The following is a 13,981-nucleotide window of genomic DNA, read 5'->3' as shown; positions in this document are numbered from 1 at the left end:
GTTCAAGTCTTTAAAAGATCTTTTATATAATAACTGCAGCAGTCCTGATACTGACTTTGTACTGCTATGGTATTTTATTATTTTCTTTAACATCTTTGTAGCTAACCCATTTTCTTCATATGTCATTGTTGCTTAAACTTCCTCTAAAACAATCTGTTAGGGTGTCGCAATATGTACGAGTATATATACATCTTGTATACGATTCATCTGACAATGGTTAGGATTTGGAAATGATGAAGTGCTTTAGCTTTGCTGAAATCCAAAACCCATCTCACACACATGTACAAGGGGATAGAGAAAGCAAGCCTTTCCTTTCTTTCTCCAAGTACAAAATGAGGCTGAACTCTGTGGCGAGGAAGACCAGGATGATGCTGACACGACCAGAGACATTTATGCAGGGAGCCTCCATTATTGGTTTGAACCGGGAGATACTGCGCCATCAGGAGCCATACATCAGCCTGACAGCCCATGCAGGCAGCCTCAGTCCAGCCCAATGTGCTCATCTCTCTCGCTCACCACGGTGGCGTACACATGACCATCACACACATTTTTTTGAGGGGGGGGTGTGAGTATAGGAATTATGTGTATATTGTGTGTGTATATTGTTATTTATGGATCCAATGGTCTTGTCAATGTAAACACCTCGAGTCCAACACAAATTTCCCCTTTGGGGACAATAAAGTGTATTTCAATTTCAACACACAGGGTGGCCAAAGCTCATAGTAGTATTATATTGCGAGTTGCATTTATGTATGCGTGCAGCCCTTACCTGATTCTCCTCTATTTTTCCCTCTTTTCTTGAGTCGCTGTTTTAGATTTATGAGCGTGAATTGGATTAGAGCTTTTTCCATTACACCGGCGCTGTAAATTTTCAGCTGACAAGTTTCGGTGCGTGATGTCTTCTGCAGCCTCACTGTCTTTCCGGACATGATGATGGCTTCTGGTGTGAAAGAGGCTGTTCTTCACAGTAAATGGCTCAAGTAGAGAGTAAACGTTTCCAATAGTTGGGCTGGCAGCTTCATCGTTCCACGTGCTGCCTGGGAAAATGAACACATGTACTTAGGTTATTTGAGGTGAGTGCAACGTTGAGGCCAAAGTACATGTGGAAGGTCGTCGCCCTATGCGCTTTCGAAGTGAAAGTGAATTTCCATGCGCAGCCCATTTCAGTTCCAAAATGTGACTGACTGAGAAAAGCAGGATTGAAACAACAAGCTTTACTTTTGTTACAGCTTTGTACAGCAGAAAATCATAAACTTGGAGACGGAATTATGTAATAGAAATTACTAGAAACACGTTTAATTATTATTTTAAGTCATTGTAAAATATCTACTTCAGGCAATTTAGCAACTCTTTGTTAACCCTGCCTTGATTGTCTTTAATTATTTCACAGACGTGGATGAACTGGGTGTCGATTGGCTTCAGTATAGCTCTCTTCTTTACTGTGGCGCTGTGCTACAATGCTTCCTGCCCAACCTGTTTCTCTCCCTCCAACACTTATTGGACCATGCAGAGGCTGCTGGGAGAACCTATATTCTACCTGCTGTGTGTTGTCACACCTATTGCCGCTCTTCTTCCCAGGTATCTATAACCGTTATTAAACCCTGTTGGAAGTATTTTATTTAAATTAAGTTAATTGAACCAAACATTTTTTACACACCGATTTATATGTTGTCATTCAAATGAGGAATATTTATGCCAATATATTTCTATAAGTTGAATTTGGTGCAGTAATGTTTTACAATTTAGTTCAAAGTGCTTTAGAATTTTGTGTAATTAAATCATTTCGTAATATGAATATGTAATTTAGTAAATATTTAATATTTATGTTTTATTAACATAACCACAGTTTTAAAAAGTGCAGAAAACAATTTCCTATTAATTTATTTCATTTTCTCTGTAGTTTCAGATTTAATTTAGATTTTGAATCACAGATTTATATCTTATATTATATTATAGTTAATAGTTAATAATGAATGAGCTGATAATTAAATAATAAAATACAAAATTAAAGTAGATATTTATAAAATATTTTAAAATAAATTTTACATTTTTTTAAAATAAAAATTAAATGTTAAAAATGTGAAATTATTGAAATATTAAAATCTCAAGGAAATACTTCAAGTAAATATTTTATGTCAAAAGGGTTTGGCTGACAAAAAAATGTAAAATCTTCATTTTAAAACTTGTGTTAAATATAACATTTTTATTAAATATATATATATATATACTTTTATAGTGTATATATATATATATATATATATTTAGAAGTCATTAAAACAACAAAGTTATTTTTGTGCTTTCTAGGATGTACAAATGCACATCAAATTGTTGGGGCTGGTGTCTGCTGCCAGTGGCCATGTAACTGCAGTGCTCATGGGAGTTTTAGTTTTTGCTGACTCTTTGTTGTTTTCATGTCTCAGATACTTTTATAGAGCTTGTCAGGGAACTCTATTCCCAAACCCTGTCCACGTGGGAAGACAACTGGACAAACTGCCAATGGACATGCGCAGGATCTTCCTGAGTCAGAGCCAGATGAAGCTGGGCTCCCTCGGGTCACTGTTTCCCCCCCGCACCCCATTTTTCCCTCTCTGCAGGCCCTTTCAGAAAGACTACAGGCCCAGGGTAAAGCAAGCCCACATGAGTAGCACCGAAGAGAAGGAGAAAGCTATATCCAGCCCTATCCCATCAAAGAGCATGGAGATGCGTCCCACACCTTTAAGCTCAAAAAACTCTGACAACCATATCACACACAACTTCAGAACGCAGGAAAAAGTTCAGTCCTGCAGACAGGGCTCAGACGGCCCTCTATCGGAGAACTTACACTGCGTGAAGGAACCTTCGAGTCCCGCTGCAGGCACTCTGCCGTACACCAAAGACACTCCAGCCTCCAGGACTATTTTGGATAGCATAGGCTTGGAGGCCCCGCTGAGCCCGACAGACCTCTGTCAGATCGGGTTGCTCACCTCCACTCCCTTGCTTCCTCAAACAGAGACTGTGCAGCTCACGACGCCACCCAGCTTTTTTGGGGGGCAGAAGCTGGAAGACGAGGACCATTCAAACCAAAAGTCTCTACTGAAACAGGCCGGGGATGTGGATCACAACCAGTCAACTAGCTGCCTACAAGAACATTCACTCAAAACAACATTTCTATGATGCTTTCTACCTGTTACGCTCATTCAAATTTGCACGTTAGCTTTAGGAAATGTTATTATATATTCAATATTATTTTATGAAGATATAGGTTGGTACTACATATCTATATATATATATTTTTAGATGTATAAAGTTTAGAATTTTTTTTTTGAGAGAGAGAGAGAGTGGCCAGCATATGCAAACTGGATGGTCTTATGATTAATGACTGACTTTTTATTTTTGTTTTTTTAAAACCATCTCAAAAGTGGAGGAGGTTTGTATCTCGAAGCAGAGGCAGTCCAGAGGCATTCCTTTATCTGTTCATTTGAACCTGGATGTTCTGGCGCACTTTAAAGACCTTCCTGTCCTACCATTAGACACTGCTGATAGCACTACACTCGTATTTCCCCATCCCAGAACGAAAAAAAATCATGGTACCCTTCAATGTCAGTAGCTACAGGAATTTCGGTAACTCTTTACGAAAAGTGTACATGAGAAGTCCTGATCGAATAAAGGCATGAACTAATCAAGAGCTAATCATGTGCGACAGGAGTCACTAAAAACAGCTTTAACATCATGTTTGTACATATTTGTTGTAACACCTAACACTCAACTAAATCAAATGATTTCTATTACAAAGAATGTGAAGTGGCGAAACCTGCTCTGACTTTCATTAAAGATGCATGATTTTAATGCCTGAATAACATTTGCTTCACGTTCGCATCTGCGGTTTCGTTAAGAATATTATTGGATAATCGCGCTTTATCATTTAAATGAATAATCCCATTTAAAATCTAATTAAGGTTTTTTGGCTACTTCAGATTCTTTGTCATACAGCCAATCTAATGCATTAACTATCAAACATGTAGTTTAAAGTGGCCATTATTCGCATGACTCCCTCTGATTCCAGTCATCTCATGCTAGCGTTTAATTAGTTCTTGATAAGTCTGTGAGTTCATTCCCCATTAGTTCAAGTATTAGTACATGGTTTATGTACCCTATTTGTGAAGTATTAGTGGAATTCCTTAAATATTCCTTTAAGTGTTGTTGTTTGTGTTGTTAGGTCCCCTGACGACTTTAGTGCTGAGCAAGAGATGCACTCTACATTTGTTGATGCTGTCCAAAGGACTATGCATGACACTTGTACTCTATTGCATTCCATTATTGAAGCTCTTAGACACCTACCAGACGTTAAAATGTCAGTATCTCACACCAACATCATTACTGACTTACTAGAGTCAGGTATTATCATGTAAAATGAAAATGTCCTCTAGCGCAGTTGAGCTTTTCACGCATATACAGATGGTGCTTATGGCAGGTTCCAGCTCAAGTATTTGTCTTTTTCTTCACTTTTTGCTGCTGCTTTTGTTTCTACATGCGTTCCTGCAGGATAGGATTTCACTTTTGCTTTTTTATATATAGTTCTATTCATTCAGTCATAGTGCAGAGTGCTTTAGGAAATAGAGGCTGATGCATCAAGCTAATTTAAGGATCCTGGGAGGTGGCCTGATTCAGTACATGTGCGAACAGAAAGGCCACTTTACTCTGTTTGTTTTAGGCCTTTTTACGACCTGGTCTGTTGAGATATATATGCATCTTCTGCTATTTACTATGATTGTATTTTTCTACTGTTTACTCTATACATGATCCTTGACCAAAGATGCAAGAAGCACATGACCGCTGAAGCATTTGTACTGTAACCGCTTGCTCAGGCTGATCACTTTATTAATTAGCAATTTATTTGGCTCAAGGCGGGCTACTCTGTTATTAAAGGGATATTTCAGCCAAAATGACACACTTTTTTTTCCCCATTGTTTACTCACTCTGGTGTCATTCCAAATCTGTTTGAATTGCTTCTGTTTAACACAAAATAACTTCTTATTTTTTTCCATGCAATGAAAGTCATTGAGTTTCATTGCATGGACAAAAAAAATGTTTTTGGTGTTCCACAGAAGAAGGTAAGTCATATTTGTTTGTAATGTCATTGAGGGTGAATACACAATAACAGAAAAATCATTTTTGCCCTCACCGCTCAAATTTCTATTCCCAAACCGGTCCCATTTGATTTTTTTCATGACAGGAATCATGTCTTGTATGCATTAGTGTCTCGCTCGCCCTCAGGAACGCCAGTATACGTTCAGGAAAACATTCCATTTTGATCAGTCTGTTCTTAGGGAATTAACGGTCTAGTCCGTGACTTTGTGACTTCTCATTGTTTTAAAGCTGTAATATGTGTAATGAACGGTTCTGACGAGCACATGGGTGGTTATCCGTTTGTTCCGCAATAGAATATTCCACGATTCCGCAAATGTCAGGGGTGTGGCGTATTCTAGAGTCCCCTAGAGAGATGCTAAAATAGTTTTTATGAGATGATTTGTCATGCTGTGCTCGCATAACCTCAAGGCCGCGCCAATCTGTTCATTCGGGATCTCATTTGGGCAGTCGCTATCAAAACTGCTGATTTATGAACAGCCTAGCAGGAGGATTATGAGATCTATTGTGCTCATTACACAAAGAATGGTGAGAACAGAATGTGCTCAGACCAAAAAAACAGGTGTTACATTAGAAAGCATCTCGATTGTAGTTTCCTGTCATTCATGAACACAAAAATGTTTTTTGAGGTGTATCTAGAGGGCGATGCAGTATTAAGCTGGGTGTGAGTGGGGGAAAAAATGACTGATTCTCTCTGTATGTGTCTGGATACTGCAGTAAAACCCTAAAGAAGCTAATATGAAGCACACAAGTACTTTGTCCCTACAGTTTTTCTTCTGCACAGCTCAGGTTCAGCGTTTGCCGCTCTAAGCAATATTTTCGTCTCGTTGAAAGTGTAATGTTTATAGCGTCCGAAATTATTTTATTTTCGTAGTTTGATAAAGGCAACGTTTGTATGTGCCGAAGTGCTTTAGTGTACGCAAGAAGTTTTATACAATGTGGAATATATGTTATGTGCCTTAACACTGGAGAACGCATATGTAGACGGCAATACATACAGTGAATTTTATATACGTGCAGTGTATGTAAAGGTATTTGGAGTTATATTAATAAATGAGGTTTAAGAAAACAAAATCCTTTTGGTTATTAACAAATTGAAGAGATTGTGCTGTATTTTTTTTTCTGTACTATATTTGTTTGTTGATTTAGATTGGAATGTGCCAGTACTTGGATCCCAGGTTTCAGGTCTGTCAAGTTCTTGGCCAAACATCACATGCTGTAATAGAATCCATTCACAGCTGTATTCCAGAGCCTTTCCTTAACTTCAGGGCAGATCACCAGCAGAAATGCCGTCTTTCAGAGTTTGTCATAGCACACATGTAAGCGTTGGGTGGACTTTTTGATACCCAGCATGACTTTTATCACTGTCACTGCCATGACTGTTTCTGGCTCGTACTGTAATTGGTGTTTGTTATAGGCACACAAAGGTTCAGTTTGTTCTCACTGTAGACTCACTACGTTGCCAGCCCTTCATGAAAACACCTGTTTCAAGTGGTTCTCTGACATTTTGGAGGGGTTTGTTCAATTGTTCAATCGTTCTGTGTTTGTTTCCTGACCAAGAACAGCTCTTTGTCATAAAACTGAAATAAATGGTAAGAAAATGTTTCTTGTGCTCTCATTCTCTTGTTCGGTTTTCTTACTGAGCACTTTAAAAGTACAATTCAAATATTCCAAGTGTTTTGGAGCCTATGTGTGAGGAAAATGCAGTGTTATTTAGTATTATTGCAGTACTATTGTAGTTTGATTAATGCTTTTCATTTCCATTTTCAATGTAAAAATAAATCCGTTATTTAATTTTTAAACCCGTTATTTAACTCTAAGTGAAGTGTAAAATTCAAAATACTGGTAAAACACCTGTAAAAAAATAAATACGGAAAAATTCCTTCAAATTATACAGTATTTTGTGCCCTATTTTTACAGATTTTTTAGCGTGTAATTTTAGTTAAGGTTTTAACTATGTAATTGTGTGTTATTTTTATTAGTTTTTTTTAAATATCTAGATAGTTTTTATTATTTTTTGTTACGGTTTTAGTTTTTGTTATTTTAATGCATCACACATAGTAGTGCATAGTAAACTAAATGAAAATGAGAAATGCTGTCCTAGTAACTAGATTAAAAAAACAAATGGATTTGCTTTATTTAAATTAATGTTTATTTTAAGTAACAAAGTATATCATTTTTATGATATAATTTAATAATCTATGGTTTTAGTTAGCTATAATAACCCTGGGAATAGGCCAAATTTAAGTCATTATTCACAGAAAAAGTCTTCTCTTATGTTGTATAGCTGCCTAAACTTGTTCTCACATTTATTCTAATGGCGTGGCAAAGCAGATTTATTATTCTCATGATGAGACTCATTGACATCTGTTGCATTTTGATGCACCATGTTGAATAGAATCTGATCATTTTAATTGATCATTTTGGTGCTTGACAGTCTTGGTGCCCATTGTTTTCTGTTGTATAGAAAAGAGCAGACATTCTGCAAAATAAGTCATATGGGTTTGGAACAAGTGAGTAAATTATTTATTATTTTTGGCTGAGCTATTCCTCTCAGCCCTGAATCGCCCTAAAACACCTCAGAGACTCTTGTTTTTTCACTGGTATTCCAGCACATTGTAATTGCTCCCTCACAATAGGATCTGCAGGACGGCTATTGCACGTGACAGCTGAGTGGATGCATTCACCTCAGGGAACAGCTGGAGGGGAATTTCCCTTGGGAATGATACACAACTAGCAGTGGCTGGAAGCATCTGTCAGCTAAAGGAGTGCTTGGTCACCCAAAGGCATGATGGCGTTTTGTGAAATTTTTTTTTAATGCCTTTTATCTGGTGTTACACAATGGCTGAGTTATGACACTTGATGTTCACCCAACTTATCAAGGCTATGGGTTTGGAACAAGTGAGTAAATTATTTATTATTTTTGGCTGAGCTATTCCTCTCAGCCCTGAATCGCCCTAAAACACCTCAGAGACTCTTGTTTTTTCACTGGTATTCCAGCACATTGTAATTGCTCCCTCACAATAGGATCTGCAGGACGGCTATTGCACGTGACAGCTGAGTGGATGCATTCACCTCAGGGAACAGCTGGAGGGGAATTTCCCTTGGGAATGATACACAACTAGCAGTGGCTGGAAGCATCTGTCAGCTAAAGGAGTGCTTGGTCACCCAAAGGCATGATGGCGTTTTGTGAATTTTTTTTTTAATGCCTTTTATCTGGTGTTACACAATGGCTGAGTTATGACACTTGATGTTCACCCAGCTTATCAAGGCTTGATAGACAACACCCAATATATCTCTTTTTTTATCTCATTTTAATATTTGTAGAATTAGCCACACCTACATCCAAGCTGTTTGTGGTTTGTTTTTTTGTTAGTTTTTTTGTTTTGTAGTTTGTTTTTTGTTTAGTTTGTGTTTTATTTTATAGTTTGGTTTGTTTTTGGTTTATTTTTGTTTTGTGGTTTGTTTTTTTGTTTTGTACTTTGTTTATGGTTCTTTTTTTTGTTTTAGTTTGTGTTTTGTTTTTAGTTTGGTTTGTTTTTGGTTGATTTGGGTTTATTTTTGTTTAGTTTTTTGTAGTGTTATAGCTAATGACTGTGTAAATGTCAAACGTTTATCAAATTTTTGTGCTTTGGACAAAATTAAATCAGTTAAGTGGAATGAACATTAGGTGTGTTTGGATTTGCTCACTTATAATTAATTAGATACAAATAAAGCATTAGTAAGCTCATAATAAAATATAAGTGAAATCAAATTCTATTTTGTGTATGTTTACAACGGCCTGAGCATTTGTCCAAAACAACCTGATTTTTATTCTCTGATTTTTGCTGAACCACCATTTCTCTCATGACTCAAGATATGTATTTACTTGGGAGAAAACTCTATACAGTTTTATCCTAAGCAGGACTTGGCAAGGCCTTTAGAACTGAAGATGGAAGATGGATGCTATCTGGCCCAGAGTTGCTCTTGCTAGTTGTTGGGTGGTACATTTAGCATCTGTGGTCCCTCTTCAGGAGGCAGGAAAGAGGTTATTTAATGAATTTCCTTTAAAGCACGAAGCAGGGAAGGTTGTGCTGATGCTGCCGTACAGAGCTTCCCTCCGGCCCCTGCCACTGGCATATTACTGGCCACCTTCTCTGCACTTTTCAAAATCAACTTCCGTCATCCAGACAAGGAGATAATGGTCTTCCTTTACTTGCTAACGTGGTCTCTTTTCAGAGGTTAGCACAGCACACTAGAGATCTTACCTCTGTCTTTTCCTTCATTCTCTCTTGTGCTCTGTCTATTTGTGGTGATGAAGTTTGTTTTGCTTTTGCACCACTGTTATTTGTCCCTCAGAGACCAGCCGTCACGTAGTTTGTCATGCCTTTAATTGGTAGTTTTCAGTCCTTTCTTCATGTTAACATATTATTCATTAACTCACGATCACAGTCCGTAAAGGTTATATATTTGGTCTTTGTTTGTTGTGTAGACTTCTACTATTTACACATCTTAACAAATCATTTATTAATCATTTATTCATGTTTTTGCTGTACTCAATCTGAAGTAGAAACTATTATATATAATTTGTAAATGTTTATAAACGTTTACTAATAATTATTACCTTTATTATTACCTTTACGAGCAGTCATCTCAATGGCAAAATGTGTCCCGAATTATCTGAATTCACCCTGAACACTGTTCACCCCTTTAACCAAACCTGCCCCTAACCTTATCCGTAACACACCTCAATAGCAGCAAAAGTGGTGTAAGTTTATAAATGCACATTTATTTGTCATGTCAATATCTTGTCTGTCAGAAACCCTTTCTATCTTTAAAATGTTTGTTTCTTGCTTCCAAAACTTCCATCTTCAGAAATACAGTGAAAAGGCAATGAAAAGAAGATAGATGTTGCAGTTCTTCTGTTCCAGGGGTAACTGAGGGTTTGCTGTGAAATGTGAGGTTTAAATGCAATGTGATTCATTATTCATCTCTTTTACAGGTGTGAATCTTCAATTCCTTATGCAGCCTTGTAAAACAAGCTACTGCGCAGTGTGTCTTCTTCACAGTTTCCCTTCAGGCTGCCTGTAGTTCACTTGGGAGCTCATGTAGGGCTCATCCTGAGTTCACGCTCAGAGTTTCACTTTAATAACCTCATACATGCAGCATCTCTAGAAAGGTTAATAATCATTTCGTGAAATATGAATTCATTGTTGTCATCATTCATTTATTATTAGTACTTGCTAAGACAAATCTCCCATTTTTGCTGCATAGAACCACAGCTAAAATTATCTATAAAGGTGCAAAATACATTTACTTACACATATTTGAGAATCGAGATGTTTCATGATATAGTTAACCCATTTGGGAATATTTTGAATAAAAGAGGAAAAATTAAATAAAACATGAGCTTACTACTGTATGTCTCATGTCAAGCATGACTTTTTTTAACATTTTAGTTTTAGTGAAATATAATAACCCTTGTACAGAACATGCTGCAATGTAGACCAGACCTTTTTGCATTTATTTAATGGCCTGCTACTCCACTGTGCTGCACTGCATTGTAACTCTAGGGTGTGAGAGTCCCCAAAGAATTGCCTTGAAACGTGGCAGTGAGTATGTTTTAAGCTTAAAATGAGATTGCAATTAGACAAATGAGACAGGACACCCGCTGAGTGGCAGCCTGCCTCAGGCATGTGGAAGGGAAGGTCTTATTAAGATCATGACACACGCTGACACTCTCCTAATTGCCTCTTTGTCCCTCACCACACTCTCTCTCACTGTAACTGTGGTACATTTCCAAAATTCACTTAATGATCAGAAGAGCTGTTAATATTTTCTAAGCCCATTCGGCAACCTTCATTAACACTCCCCTGCCATACCCCACCCCTGGGGGTGGAGCGTGATGGGCAGGCTCATGAATATTCATTAGATGCATGCATGGACATTTGGCTTTTTAGTGTTTAATGTGCATCCTGCATCTGGGAGGTCAATGCATCAGGTTGTGTTATAGGTGATGGACATTCTCGGTAAATAATACATTAAAGTAGTATTTGAAAGGGTTGTTCTAGCCTTTCCTCAAATGGTGTGTCCTTGCACAGGATAATCAAACAGGCTAGCTAAAGACCTCCGTAAATCAGCCTAGGTACGTCAGCATTTTTCCAGTAGTCATCCATCAAAGCCTGTGAAATCAGCTTATTGTATGACTGAGTAACAGACCTAAGTGTACAACATTATCCATATCTGAAAGAGCAGGGCCCTGTTAGACTTATGTAAGTAGGCCTTGATTAAACAGCTTTGAGGTTTAGTCCTTCTTATCAAGAACTGAGAATCTGGAATTGTGATCTGGGCATTGTTAACACTATGTTCTGCTGATTGAGAAACTAATTTATATTTTTGCAAATTCCTCAGGAACTATACTGATTGTTGTAATGCAAAAGAATTCACTGAATCCATCCAATAAATCAACAAAAATTGTTGCCAACTCTTAATCAAATTTTTAAAGTCAATAAATTAAATTATGGATCATCGTGAAGGTTTGTGTGCAGGTTGTCCTCCTCAATTTATATACCACATTTAGTCAGGATTAGCCATATGGGGGCGCTATAATAAGTGAACCTATGGTTTGTGTATAGGAACTACATAGACTTTTTTCAATCTAAAAATTGCATGTTATCAAGGCCGTTTAAATGTTTCACACCATTGGACTGTTATTGTATCTACAGCATCTGTTTTGCCACAACTGGCAAAACTGCCATTTTCTGCACTTTTCTACTTGGACCCTGCTGCTTGTATGCGTTTTTATCAAATATTTATTATTTTGTAAAACTGTGCTGAACACACACTTCACATTCACAGCAAACTGAATGGCTCATGCTGTTTGAATCAATGTTTTCAAGGACAGACCATGCACTAACAGCATATACAATGGCCATCATATTTTGCTGGCAGTTTAACTCCAGGTTAGCATCTGCTTTTTTTTTTTTTTTTCTCCCCTCCCATGAGTTGTTTTACTAAAGCCTGCATTTGTTTACTTACTTTACATCACATAGCTCATGAAAATAACCAAACAAGTTGTAACACAATCTGTTAATGCCTGATTTTAGAAATATGGGGAATTTTAATTTTTTTAAATTTTGTTTAAAACTATTTGTCCATTTTTGTCATGCTTTTTCACAATTTTATTTTATTTTATTTTATTTTACAAAAGCTACTCAAGTACCAGCACTCACATTTCAAGGCTATGCGATATAGTTACTAGAATGTATAAGCAATAACAAAACAAAAAAAAGCTAAATGTAATTATACCTAAACATGTTTTTTTTTTCTGTTCTCTCTGTGTTAAAAGAAAAGAAATACAAAGTCAGTTTTAAAGGAGCATAAAACTTAAAAGTAGACACTGAGTAAAGGAATGCAGGCATTTTAATGCATCAGTGAGATTACAGAGACTCCCAGTGTTCAGCTGAGTAATAGCAAAAACACCAGCATTCTGCAGTTTGATGAAATATGCAAAGGCATCTCTTCACTCTTCATGCACACTGCATTCAACTGCTCCGTATATCTATTCATTTAGTTCACTATAAATTCAGTTGCGGTCATAGATCAGCGGCCAGCAATAATTCATCTGTATGTGATTTAATATACCATGCTGTTAGTCCGCTTCTTTTTTGATGAAGATATCTGTCTTTGAGCATGTGTATGAGCTGCGGCTCACATCAGGGTTCAGCAGTCCCCACTTCTGTAATGTATAACTCAAATCTTATGATTTCTGTCTTTGATTTAAAGTCTACAGCCTTTCAGCCACAAATACAAATGACAGTGGCCTAAGCCAAAAGGTGCAGTGAATGTACGATTTCAGAATGTCCCAATTCAATACAATTACAGAATAATGACACTCTCAAGGTCACATGGGAACTGCATACATCAGCTCGATGAAACCATATACATTATTTATTAAAAAAATCTATTTCAGAGTAGGTATGTTCTCTTCAGTGTGCTTACATGAGATGATAAACAAAATTCAGACTGTAATACATTAGATGAATATAAATGATCAACGGTGCTGGTACAGTCTGGATTCACAGATTTATTTTTGCACAAGTATCTAGCTCAATATCTGTGAATCTTTGGGGGTTTTGTGTGTTTTTGTGTTGACATTCATAGTTTATCTAGCTCTAAAAATATACAGGTGCATCTAAAAAAATTTAAATATAATGAAAAAGTTATTTTTTTGTAACTTATTTCAAAAAGTGAAACTTTCATATATTCTAGATTCATTACATGTAAAGTAAAACATTTCAAAAGTTTTTTTGTTTTAATTTTGATGATTAGAGCTTACAGCTCATGAAAGTCAAAAATCCAGTATCTCAAAGCATTAGAATATTTCCTAAAATCAATCAAAAAAAGGATTTGCAAATCAGAAAAGTTCAAGTTCTTTAATGTAAAATAAAAAGTATGTAAAGTAAAAACTCCAGCATCAGTGATGTGTGGCATGGAAGCGATCAGCCTGTGGCACTGCTGAGGCACTATTGAAGAACAGGCATAGGCGCGGGAAGTGGGGGTGCTGAGGGTGCTGCAGCACTGACTTTGGACTTGATAAAACACAATAGACCAACACCAGCAGACGTCAAATCATCATTGACTTCGGAAACTTCACACTGGACTTGGATTCACAGCTTGGATTCTGTGCCTCTCCAGTCTTCCAGACCTTGATTTCCAAATTAAATGCAAAATTTACTTTTATCTGAAAAGAGGACTTTGGAACACTGAGCAACAGTCCAGTTCTTTTTCTTGCTTCTCACATTGTTTTTGTTTCAAAAGTGGCTTGGTAGCCCTTTTCCCGAAGACATCTGAGCGTGGCGACTCTTGATGCACTGAC

The 13,981-nt window shown here is 37.0% G+C and overlaps 1 protein-coding gene across 1 annotated transcript in view; it reads left to right on the top strand.

The window, feature by feature from the left end:
* The window catches only part of atp10a (ATPase phospholipid transporting 10A), a 57,594-nt gene extending 54,410 nt beyond the window's left edge, over positions 1-3,184 (top strand). Inside the window, exons 20-21 of the mRNA XM_016516008.1 lie at positions 1,391-1,578; positions 2,421-3,184. Of these exons, the coding sequence (XP_016371494.1) occupies positions 1,391-1,578; positions 2,421-3,153 (921 nt within the window). The 3' untranslated portion in view covers positions 3,154-3,184. The remainder of the gene's footprint in view (positions 1-1,390; positions 1,579-2,420) is intronic.
* Positions 3,185-13,981: the final 10,797 nt, after the last annotated feature.

Source organism: Sinocyclocheilus rhinocerous, unplaced genomic scaffold, assembly GCF_001515625.1.
Source record: "Sinocyclocheilus rhinocerous isolate Xijiao unplaced genomic scaffold, SAMN03320098_v1.1 scaffold85, whole genome shotgun sequence".
In the NCBI taxonomy this organism is placed as follows: domain Eukaryota; kingdom Metazoa; phylum Chordata; class Actinopteri; order Cypriniformes; family Cyprinidae; genus Sinocyclocheilus; species Sinocyclocheilus rhinocerous.
The sequence above is the reverse complement of the archived record's forward strand: the minus strand, read 5'-3'. Positions and strand labels throughout refer to the sequence as shown.